The 12,435-nt window shown below is 47.1% G+C and overlaps 1 protein-coding gene across 1 annotated transcript in view; it reads left to right on the top strand.

Annotated features, from left to right (window-relative positions):
- The window catches only part of LOC105514958 (zinc finger protein 423-like), a 106,100-nt gene extending 103,043 nt beyond the window's left edge, over window positions 1-3,057 (top strand). The window contains exon 4 of the mRNA XM_011946625.1: window positions 2,662-3,057. Coding sequence (XP_011802015.1) covers window positions 2,662-2,909 — 248 coding nt within the window. The 3' untranslated portion in view covers window positions 2,910-3,057. The remainder of the gene's footprint in view (window positions 1-2,661) is intronic.
- Window positions 3,058-12,435: the final 9,378 nt, after the last annotated feature.

Here is a 12,435-nt window from a genome sequence, read left to right on the forward strand (position 1 = left end):
TAGCCGGCCGTAGGGGAGGTGACAGTTGCTTAAAACAGATTTATACTCTTGGATGACTTTATGGGTTTTTGCCTTATAAAAACCTGAGAGTTGACATTCTGATTTATCTACTCCCGAGTCAACAGGATGTACCAGATTTAAAGAGATCAAATGCATTGTGATGTTTGTGGTTCCAGTTGTGGATTAGAAGAGCTATTATAGAAAGTGCTGCCAAGTAAATACGGCAAAAAAAAAAAAAAAACCGAGGGGATAATTTAAATATGTCTATTAAATTGTGTGTTAAGTAAAGTAGTGCAAGTGTGGTGCTGATTGTAACTTATTATCTGGAGAGTCGGTGTAGTAGATAAAGCCAGAATTATGGGTCTTTTATTTTCCCCTTCTACAGAACATTTTTTTTATTAAGGAAAGACTGTAAACGAGGAATTTCGGAGACAGGCACTTGACTGTGTAACCATGGTTGTGTGATGACTTATAATATCGAAGGCTCCAAATGATATTTCTCATTTCTTTGCTTTCAATTTCTTGCCCTCACCACAGCGGCAGATCAGATTCCCTGAGATAAATATGCTGCCTGGCTTTTAATGGGATTTCTGTATTGCCAGGAGTTGGCGCGTTCTGATAATAAAAGAACCTAAAAACTGTACATCCCTTAATTGGTAAGAAGAGAGATGTTTTGATGGGCCACAAATGGAAACATTGATTTTTACTGCCTCCGTGCAGTTCAGGCTGCATGTTGTGCAACGTTCCCCGCCTTGGAAGGAAGCAGCTGGTTCTCTGATGAGCCGATTTGTGCTCCCAGGTTGTTGATGTTGGGTGCTTGGAAGGGCATGTTCTGTGCAGACGGGAGAAATAGAGCCCTTATAACATTATCTGTTTCCAAATTGAAATATTCATAGGACTGTGGTTTCCACCTTGAATTGAGTGCATTCTTTGCTTTGTGTCTCTGTTTCTTGCTTTGGCGCCCAGCACTCAGGGGTTTACAGGTTGTGTACTGAGCCTTTTCCTGTAACTGTGATGTTGCATATACACGTATGTACATACAAGTGCACATGCACGCACTTTTGCATATGCATATATGCTTTCAAAAACACCTTTATGCATAATAGGATCTCTTTCTTTGATTTAAATCAGTGCAGCTACTTTCCAGATGGGTAGATCTGTTTTCCAGGGCAGGCTGTGGGAAGAGACAACACACACTTTTATTTTCCAATCCGAAGGTCTCTGCATTTTAACAGACAAATTTTATCCATTGACATTTGTTAGGATTACTGATACATTCTGTGTGTTGTATTTACCATGCACTTTTGCACTTTGATTTACAAGTTCCTGGTGTGTCTTATTAATCTGTAAGATTGGGGCTGTGCTGCATTTCCCACAGTTGTGCAGGGAAGTGAACTAGACCAGGAGTCATGAAGTTGAACTGAGCCTCTGTAGGGTACTTGGGCTGTTGCTTCTTCTGGCTGGATGCCAGGTAGCTTACCTGTGAGACGGAAATAACAAAGCTGTCCCTCTCTGCAGGGGGTTGGATCACATGATCCTTTGAGCCTTCTTTGAGTTTAGGATATGCAAGGCTGTGAAATGGAGCTGTGCATATATAATGGTGGCTTCGAAGAAGCACTGAACACAACACAATTGCAACGCATCATTATGATCACTAATTCACTTTTCCCAATAGATTAGCCACTCTCTGCACAGTGCTAAGCATAGTAGCTGTTTTATTTTAAAGAAATCAGTCTGATTATTCCAAGAGTGATTCTCCCTGTCTAGGCCTGTACCCGGTCACAGGTGAGGGGTTAGACAGACTATTTATTTTATTTTATATTTTTTAGAGATAGGGTCCAGGCGCAGGCTGGAGTACAGTGGCATGATCATAGTTCCCTGTAACCTTGAACTCCTGCTCTCTAGCAATCCTCTTGAGTAGCTAGAACTATAGGCACACACCACCATGCCAGGCTAATTAAGTTTTTTTTTTTTCTTTTCGTAGAGATAGAGTCTTGCTATATTGCCCAGGCTGGTCTCAAACTCCAGGCCTTAAGGAATCTTCCCACCTTGGTCTCTCAGAGCACTAGGATTATAGATGTGAGCTTCCATGCCCAGCCTGGATGCATTTTAAGCTTGAGATTCCACCATCCATGGGTCTTCAAACATGTGTACTTCCTTTATTTCAGCGTTGGACATCTTTGCAAAGAACTGAGCCAGCATCACTGCCCTGGGAGGCCTGTTGTGTGGAAGGTGAACTTGGCTAAGAGACCTCCCAGCTCTAAATTGCAAGGCTGTGGGGAAAACTAAAAGTTTAGGTGTGTTAGGAACAGCTGATGGAGGCTCTAAAAAGGTGTGTAACTGAATCTGGTTTTTAGGAGACAAAATACTAAGGTTTTTCACCTCTCTGATGGGTCATGACCCCTAGCATCCGTGCACAGAGGGGAGATGACAGGAAATCCCCCTAGAAGATTTGCACCAAGAATTAAAGAATCTAGTTGAGAATTATGGCACCACATGCTACAAAAAACTCCATCTATTAATATACTGAGAGGTGTCAAGGATAATGGACCCCGGGAGGTAGAGTAATTAAATGTATCTTAATAAATGCCGGGCGATTCTTTTAAAACCCTTTCCCAAGACCCCATCAGCTGACATGGACTGTATTCTTCCTGTTGGCAGGAGGCCTAGAAGGAGAGCCGGAGTGCGATCGGAAAACCAGCCGTGCGCTGGAAGACAGGAACAGCGTGACAAGTCAAGAGGAGAGAAATGAGGATGATGAAGACATGGAGGATGAATCAATTTACACCTGCGATCACTGTCAGCAGGACTTCGAGTCTCTGGCAGACCTGACGGACCACCGGGCCCACCGCTGTCCTGGAGGTAATGCAAAACAGCCCCGGGACTCTGACAGGTGGTTACACGGGTAATTGGACATAGCAACAGCTTGAAGCCTCAAGTGAGATTAAAGAATTAATAATGTAATTTTACAGTTAATGTCATTTTATTGTGGTGTCTTGGGTACCCTGTATCCGCCTTTTAAATACAATTAAAAATAAAAGCAACAGCTTTCCGGCAGGCAGGAATTAGATGGTGGTGCTCTGTCCCGGCCCCCTCTCCCCGCAAGCTGTGCTCTGGTACTCAGGCCATGGGTGGGTGGATCTGCACCCAGAATTTCTGGAAGGCCTTTTGAAAACGCAGTAATTAAGAGGTTGTTAGTGCAAAGTTAAGCAGTTTAAGTGTGGAAAGCTGCGTAAAGGAGTAAGCTCTGAGGCAGAGCTTGTGATGGGACAAGGAGAATTTCAAAGGCCAAGGAAAAAGGGACCTGGTTCCAACTCTGTGCTTGACCTTATGCTTCTCTGAGTAGGAGGAGAAGGATAGCTGGGAGCTGCTTCTGCTAGATTTGACTGGAGCTCTGTTCTCCATTTACTCGGTGCCTTGGAGAGGGTATGCAAGACCAGTTTTCTAGGAGCTACTGAAGACTTCAGGAGTTGTGTGTGTATATGTGTGTTTGGGGTGACTGGGGTGGGGAGCCAGAAGGCATGTGCATTCCCTGGAATGTGGCAGCCATGCTACAGGGATGACACATTTCTGGGCTCTGAGATCTGCAGAGGGAGTCCATAGCATCTGTGTTCCTTACACAGTCTTCCTGAGATACCTTCTTCCATCAGGGTTCTTGATGAAACTCCTTGGATACTGGTTTGTGGAAGAAGGCCTGAAATCTCAGGCCTGCATTCTAAAGGGAACCCATCACCTGTTGAGGAGAACATTTACTGGTAGGGATTAGATTGGCACCCAAAGCTTTTTCTACTCCTCATGTCGTCTTGGAATTTTGAAACTAAGTGTTTGGGGAACTGCTATGATTTGCCCTCTAGTGTCACCTGTGCCTGCACAGCACTGGCTAGACCAAGTCCCCATTCTCAACCTCTGGAGGAACAGATATTTAAAAATTAGTAGTAGTAGTAGTAGTAATAATAATAATAATAATAATAATAATAATAATAATAATAGACCTAAGAGGAATCTTACAGTTTTGGACATTTTGGGGCCCAATAATCCAAACCCCAGTTATTTGGAATTTGTGATATTTCAACCAGAGGCAGAGATGATGGTTAATTTTCCATTCTAAATCAGAATTGGAAGGGACCTATGAGGTTAGCTTTTTAAGTCTACTCACTTCCCCAAGGGAAATACTAAGGCAAAGGGAAGAAAAGGTGATTGCTTGACCAAGGTCACATAGCTGTTTGGTGGCCAAGCTAGGACCTTCTCTGGATCCTGGACTATTGACCCTCATCCTACTTGAGGAATAATATTATAGATATTGGTATATTTCCTGATTTAGCCAAGAATTAACATGGAAACTTGACTGTAAGAGAATGAAATATTGCCACTTACTTTACAATCAACTAATTGATCTAATGAAAAGTTACTCTCTTTATTTTCTAAATTCAAGAGAACAGGCCATTCTATGTAGTTGTTAGAGTGGGGCTCCAGGCCCTCTGCTAAGCTGTACTTTGTTGAGTCCCTGCAGCTCTTAGAGGCTGCCCCTTCCTCCAGCCCTTCAAATCAAGGAGATTCTCCTGTCTTTCAGTCTCACTTTCAAGAATGGTGGCATTTTGGGCTGGGCACAACAGCTTATGCCTGTAATCCCAGCATTTTGGGAGGCTGAGGCAGGCAGATCACAAGGTCAGGAGTTCGAGACCAGCCTGGCCAATATGGTGAAACCCCGTGTCTACTAAAAATACAAAAATTATCCAGGTATGGTGGCACGTGCTTGTAGTCCCAGCTACTTGGGAGGCTGAGGCAAAAGAATTGCTTGAACCTGGGAGGCAGAGGTTGCAGTGAGCAGAGATCACGCCACTACACTCTGGCCTGCGTGACAGAGCAAGACTTCATCTCAAAAAAAAAAAAAAAAAAAAAGAGTGGTGGCATTTCTAGGTGGAGAAAGGAACCTGTGAAACTGGGCTATATGTGGGGGTCTGAGCCAGAAATAAGAACTGGTAGCTAATTGTGCTTTGGTGCCCAGGAAGGATCCTCCTCCCAGTGGCAAACCCATCTCTCATCAGCCTCTGACTCTGGCTGAAATCCATCGCAGCCCTGTTTGCAGTGTCCCCAGCTGTCCTTATTGATGCTGGTGGTATCCACCGACACTCCTGCCCGCTTCCTAACAGGACCCTGCTAATGACCTCCGTGGGGACGCAGGAGCTAGGAATACCCCCAAACCCTGGAGCATTGGAAGGGAGTCAGAAATTCCTTGAAAGAGTGAGGGAAACAACCTTGCCTGAGTGCATCCCTGAGAAATTCATTACCACCCAGTAAAGGCATGACCCAGCCTGGGATAGTTTCCTAGCTGTGTGAGGAGTTATTTTCCCCCAGGTCTTGGGTTCTTAGGATTACCCAGTGATGGGATAAACCACCGAGAATTGTGTATGTATTACTCAAAACAGTTCCCTACCTGGAATGCCTCCACACCCTTCCATTATGAAGTGGTTTTTGAACTGTGTTCCCAGAGGTATTTCAGGGGCTATGGTATGATATGTTTGGGGAATAGCAGGTGAGTATTGGGGCCTGTCAGACTGAGGGGGTGCTGATGTCCAGTCCAGTCAGAGCGATTCACCTTAAAAGTCTGTTTTATACCTGGGGCTTTAGCATAAGATGTTGTTTGAAAATTGGCCTCTAATTTAAAGGTTTGGAACTGATATAAATGTGCAGTCACAGACTCCCCCTGGCCAGGCTGATGGGTCTGCTGGATGCTCACCACTGGTCACTCTACAGAAGCCCAGCAGAGACTGTGTCCGAGAGGGCCATGCTGGGCGCAAGCTGGGCAGGCCACGGTGCCCTGCAGATGTTTCTGTGGGAACCAGAGGGTCTGCCCGCTTGGCCTGGAGCAGAGGGTCTGCTCTTAGGAATCGTGACCTGGGGTGTGAACAACCCTCCCCGTCATAGGGACTGTCGCTGCTGGAACGTGGAGGCAGCACGCACCTCCGCAAATGGGTGTATCCTGGCAGGGTCAGCCCTTGTGAGCCATTGGCCTTCTGGGGAGAGTGCTGTGTTGGGGTGTCGGGGGTGCGTTTGTGGGTGGTGACTGTGAATGTGGTTCTTCCTGAAAACTGCTTCTGCAGTGAGCACTTGACTCTGTCTGTGTCTTTCTATGGCAGTTGGGGTGGTGTTGAGGGGGAGATTAGGGGCAGCGTTTTGCTCCCTCAGAATCTGGGAGAGCAGCTGTGGTGAGGTTTGGGGGTTTTCTGAGGTAGGGGGATGCTTACCCCTCAGGGGTGGGAGGGGAGCTTCATGCCAGAATGGCCACGATGGAAGACCCCCATGTCCCCAACCTGGAGCCCGGCCCCTGCACTAAGGAGCCTTCATTTCCAGTTGGGCGCTCGAGACGGCACCTCTGCTGTTCCTCAGCAGGAGTGGCATGCCGGGCCCATGAGCTGTTGAAGCGTGGACTTTAAGATCTCGGACAACTCCATCAAGTTCTGTTCTTCTCTCTCCCTCTCGCTCTCATTTGTGTCTGAGGAGAAACCAACCTTAAACCCATAAGGTATCAAACATTGCATTTTTATGACACAAACTGAAAAGAGCAAAAATCCAGTCCTCTCCATTCATTCTCTCGCCCTGATGTCTGTCTGATTTTTCTTTGTTCCTCTCCAGCCCCTGGCCACAGGATGCCACAAGTTCGAATGCTTGGGGTTGTGAGCACATACGTTTTCACGTTCTGTGTTTGTCACATAACATGTTATGAACAGGTTCCCATGTGGTGACCTGGTCTTTGCCAGTTTTCTTTCTTTTTTTTTGCGGTGCGGGGAGGGGAACTCTGTCTCTTAAATAGCAGTGCTCAAGGGCAGGAAGCTGGGGTTGCAGGTACTGCGTCCATACCCTATGAAAATATTAAATTTTGACCAAGATGTCTGTAGATGAGGCTTTTTGCCACAGTGTACATAGAGACTCACTGGGTAAGTGTGATGGGCTTCTCTGTTTCTAATGGAGACATTGTTTGTAGGCACCAAGTCAGGAAATGGCAAAGGATTTGGTGGCTATATGAATTGCCAAGGATGGGCCTTCCCTGTCAATTCAGGTCTCACTGATTTAAATCATGTTGGAACAAATAACGTCATAATTTGTGAGCAAACCCAGTAAGAAACATTCAAACGGCATGGAGAGGACAGAAAAACAAAATTGTTGGCCAAGCAAATTAGAGTCCTCTAAGCTCTAGCAGGGGATATTTATCATCATCTTCGAGGAGCCAGGAGGACTTGGACTGCTTTAGAAAATTTCTCTAGGAACTGCCTGGGGTACCGTAGAAGCAGGTGCGGGAGGCTTAGTTTGCCCATGGGCTGATGGTGGTTTTTTATGTGCTCACTGAAGCCAGTCACCTGTGAGCCTGTAGTCTGGATTTATCGCTTCCTGGTGCACATGCCCCTTTTAAAGACACTGCAATTTAGGTTGACCCCTGCTTTGGCCTGAATTAAGAGGCTGGCTGCTGGAGGGCGTGTGGGTGCTCTGTCTGCGCTGTCATGCTTGAGACCTGACTTTCCTAGTGCGGTTCCTCAGAGTGTCCACAGTGGGCTGTCAGCAGGGGTCTGTGCTGTGCCAGTCCTGGAACGTGCCAGCCCAGGTCCCTGGGGCTGGAGCACTTGACAGCTTTCGGGGCCCTTGGCCTCTTCGCTAAAGGGGCTGCTGGCCTGATATGGCTTTTCATTGTAGGTAGTAAGACTGCAGGCTCCAAGCACTTGCCTTGGAATAGAAATCGCCTTCAGGACCAGTTTGGAGCTTAGCGTTGGTATCTTCACTTCAGCTCCGTTCCCTGGTCTCTGACTTGGACCAGGCTCCTGGTGGTCCCTAGAGAGGTGGTTCTGAAGCAGATGAAGTGCGTGCTGCCCTCCAGGGACTGGCATTCTGGTGCTGGGGGCAAATGTGTGAGCAGGTGTTGCCTCCTCTACACTGCAGCGAGGGCTGTAGTCCTGACATTCTTTGTATTTTCAGTGCCTACTACCGGCGAGGTGCTATGGGACTCTGCCTGGAACACATGCCCTGCAGCCCTCCCTGCTGGCCCTCTGCAGCCCCCACTGGCCCTCTGCAGCCCCCACGTCCACACAGTCCAGAGTGTGCATCCCTTTCTCTAATTGTCTTTCACATATTTCTTACCCATCTCCCTCCCTACTATTATTAAGCTGCATGAGGACAACAGCCATACCTGTTCTGTTCCCTGTTGTGTTCTAGCCCAGCGTTAGGATAGAATTTAACATGTTTGTTGAATGAATGAATCATCTTGCCTAGTCTTTATAACAATCACCTATGGTGTCCAAGGTGACACTGTCTTTATTTTTTTAATTAATTAGTTTTTTAAGAGACAGGGTCTTGTTCTGTTGCCCAGGCTGAAGTGCAGTGGTGCCATTTGTAGCTCACTGCAGCCTCGACTTTCTGTGCTCAAGCGATCCTCCCACCTCAGCCTCCTGAGCTAGGACTACAGGTGTGCCCCACCACGCCTGGCTCATTTTTAATTTTTTTTTTTGTATGGATGAGGTCTTGCTATGTTGCCTAGGTTGATCATGACCTCCTGGGCCTCCCAAAGCTAGGCACTATTTTCCACCATTCGTCCTCATTTTGCAATTGGGTGACTGAGGCTCAGAGAGCTGGAGGATCTTGCTCAAGGTTGCAGATCTTGTCAGTAAAGGCAAGCTCCGAGGTCGGAACAGCTTGCCTGTGCTTGAGAATACAGATTGGGGACTGTGAGCAATTTCAAACTAAACTCCAGATGGCTTTTTTGAATGCTCAACTTCCAAAAAAACAAGAGGGGGGACTTTGCTCAAATAGCAACAGCAAAAAGTGTGTTCCCGGTGGGTTAATTTTGCGGCTCCCATCTCTGCTGTCCCTTCTTGAGGACTGGGACCAAAGAGTGTTTCCCTAGCCCCTGTGAAAGGTAGGCCCTCCTTTTCTGGCGAAGGTGAAATGCTGCTGTGTAACAAGCCGGGTGGAAAGTTAATTACACCCTGGTTTGTTCAGCTGTGGCCAGAGCGACCTGCGGGCCCCAATTACAGGGCTGGGGCTGTGTGGAGCTGGCACCTTTGCCAGCCGTGCTCTGTCGGCCGGCTGGCTAGCGCTTGCCTTTGTGTGCTGACTCAGGCCCCTTTCTTGCTCCAACAGCATGAGGGGCTCCCTGCCTTATTGGCTTGCGGCGCCCCTCGAACTGGCTCTGTTTTGGTTGTGCAGCATTGGGCTGGGGCCAGTGCCAGACACTGTGCTACCTGATACACAGGTGCTGGGTGTGAGCTCCTTCTGTCCACAGGGAGTACGCTCGGGGCCTTGGTGTCAGCTGACTTCACACGGCACAAGAGGCTAGGGGCTTGAGCACAACTGATATCCCCCCCGCACCTTAAGAGTTTTCCTGCATGTAGACAGCTTCCAGTTAGGAAACACAGAGCAAGAAGTGGTCCTGTTATGTCAGCCACAAAATGTATAAAAACTAGGGAGCAAACCCAGTAAGAAACATTCAAACGGCATGGAGAGGACAGAAAAATAAAATCAATTATGGCGGGGGTTGGGGGGAAGACGGGGAACACAGAAGATACCTTATTCTTATTCTTGTGGCAAGATTCAGTACACAAATATGTCAATTTCCTCGAAACGAGCCTATTGGCTTAATGTTAGCCAATGAAAGCAATGGTAAGATTTGTTTGGAAATGGATGTGCTGAATTTATACTTCATAAGAAAAAGTGAGGTCGAGCATGGTGGCTCATGCCTGTAATCCCAGCACTTTGGGAGGCTGAGGTGGGCAGATCACAAGGTCAGGAGATTGAGACCATCCTGGCTAACACAGTGAAACCCCGTTTCTACTAAAAATACAAAAATTAGCCAGGCATGGTGGTGGGCACCTGTAGTCCCAGCTACTCGGGAGGCTGAAGCAGGAGAATGGCGTGAACCCAGGAGGCGGAGCTTGCAGTGAGCCGAGATTGCGTCTCTGCACTCCAGCCTGGGCGATGGAGCAAGACTCCATCTCAAAAAAAAAAGAAAAGAAAAGAAAAAAAAGAGAAAGTGGGTATGCAGGCATCAGAAGGAATCTTCTGATGGAAAGGAACAGGGAGTGGGGGCAGGAACCAGCTCAGATTGCTCTGGAGCGGAAAGGATTCAAAGTGGTGTGAAACAGAAATGGACCCAAATACAACTGGAAATCTAATGTATGAGAAGGGTGTCCCTGCACGAAAGTGGAGGACAGATGGCTCTCTCAGCAACTGGTATTAGGATGAAGAGGTGGCAATCCTGCAAAAAGGAAATTGAATCCTCCCCTCCTGACACCGGACTCAATCCCAAGTGGATCAGGAATCTAAGCATAAAAAGAAAACTTTAAAATACTAAAAGAAAACAGAGAGCTTTTAAATATTTTAATTCAATAGTATCAGAGTGAGGAGGGCCTTTCTAAATATAACCCCACTGTCAGAAGCCATAAAACCAAAGTCAAAACATTCAACTACATAAAAATAAAAAATGTCTACATTGTGAAAACCACAATAAATCAAGCCAGGGACACATATCACAGGCAAAAGATATTTTCCTTAATGTGTAAGGAGCTCCTACAAATGCTAAGAAAATAGCCAATAAATCAACACAAAAAACATGGCAAAGGCTGGGTTGAGGCACAGCCAAGCCTGCTTGAGATGCCTGGCTTTCCCCAAGGTCTGTGCCGTCTCTGATCCCTTGGTACCACACTGGTGGTTAGATATTTTGAATGTCTCCCATGTGCAAACTACAGAAATGGACAGAAATGGAACCAGAGAAAAAAATACTAGCGGGATCCTAAATATTTAAAAAATATTTGGAACTCTGTTTATGGTAAGGGAACTGCAAATTTAAACCATAAGGAAATACCATTTTAAAAATACCAGAATGGCACAGATCAGAAAGTTTGCCAACACCATCTCACTGGTCAGGTTGTGTTCCGTGATGTCCAGGCTTGGGGTCTTATTCTCTTCCCTCTCTGCAGGATTGCTTTGGTCTGTGACTAGAACACATAGCAGGTGCTCAAGAAATGTTTGATCTTGTGGCTAAGGAGGCTACAGCCCTCCTGCAAGACAAAGTGATGTGTGCAATAAGGAAAGTAGAAACGCCACGGATACAGTGCTTTGGGAAATGAGATAGAAAAAACAGAAGTTCTGGACATAGTAGGTCCTCAATTAATGTGTAATCAGAAGGGGACGTTTAGAGATGGAAGAGATGGTTCATTCATTCAATTAGTGTTTCTTTAGTGTGTACTATTAGCAGGGACCCTCTGGGCTCTAGGGATGCAGAGGCCATTATAAAAGGTAGCTCAGTGGAGAAGGTGTTCACTCACAAAAGGATGCTTTGACTTGTGTGACGAAGTGCTGTGGTGGTCTTTAAACAGCCCCCTCCTCTAGTGTCCCTAAGAGGGGCTTTGATGAACAGAGAGGTTATTCTCTGTAGCTCTCAGGAAGATGCTGACCTGCTAGCAGACTTCCACTTGGGAGGGAAGTGGATGGGCAGGGTGGACCACTGGCCAGTCTGGGTCTGCTTGGCTGGTGGCATTTGTGGAAACCTTCCCTAAATTGCCTGCCCCCTGCCCTCCGATGGCTTCTGAGGGGAACCATCCGGAGTAAGCTGGGGAACCAGCAGGCTGCATAGACTGTGGTTCTGAGTCTTGGCTCAGACAGCTGTGTCCTGGGTTCCTTCCTGGTGGTAATGTGGTGGTGGTGGGGACCTGTTTCTTAGTTGCTGACATTTGTATTCACCACCTGCGAACTCCGCAGGTTGCAGAGCATCCCTCCCTTGACTTGGTTACATAGAGTGAATGCTGTTATCACACTGTCGGGCCTGTAAATCTCTCCAAAATTGGGTGACAAATCTAACAATGTAGAAGGCAGGGGTTAAGGTGGGAAGAGTCTGCATTTCTTTTGTTTTCCATGGGAAAAAAGGCATACACTGTGTCTATGTGTCTACAGTCTGTGTGTCTTTCTGGAGGTTTTGGGGACTCTCCAAAGTGGAGGAGGTTTTTGCTTCTTTCCTACCCAGTCTGCTTGACTACCTTCATGATTTTCTGAATAATTGAGCTTCCTGGATTCTTTGGTTGTGCACCAGAGTGGGATCCAGTGTGGCACCTGGCATCATGGGTGTTGCACACAGCCCCTGGGATGAGCCTGGGGGTCAATTTTGGAGATGGTTCTGGGGTACCAAAGTGGGCTGTCCCTGGTTTCTGTTACCTTCCTGGCAGCAGCCAAAGCTTCCGGTGTCCTCCTGGGCCCAGGATGTACGCCAAACTAGCCTTTAGGCTGGTTGTACATGTGTTCCCGGTGTGGTCTGGGTCCAGCCTGCTGTTGTCTGTTTCATCTTGGGAGTTTCCAGGGGGCACCTGTCAGCAAGCAGTGATACCATACCTGCTGTGTGTTCAGGGCTGTGCCTGTCAGCAAGCAGTGATACCATACCTGCTGTGTGTTCAGGGCTGT

Source organism: Colobus angolensis, unplaced genomic scaffold, assembly GCF_000951035.1.
Source record: "Colobus angolensis palliatus isolate OR3802 unplaced genomic scaffold, Cang.pa_1.0 Scaffold251, whole genome shotgun sequence".
NCBI classification, from domain to species: Eukaryota; Metazoa; Chordata; class Mammalia; order Primates; family Cercopithecidae; genus Colobus; species Colobus angolensis.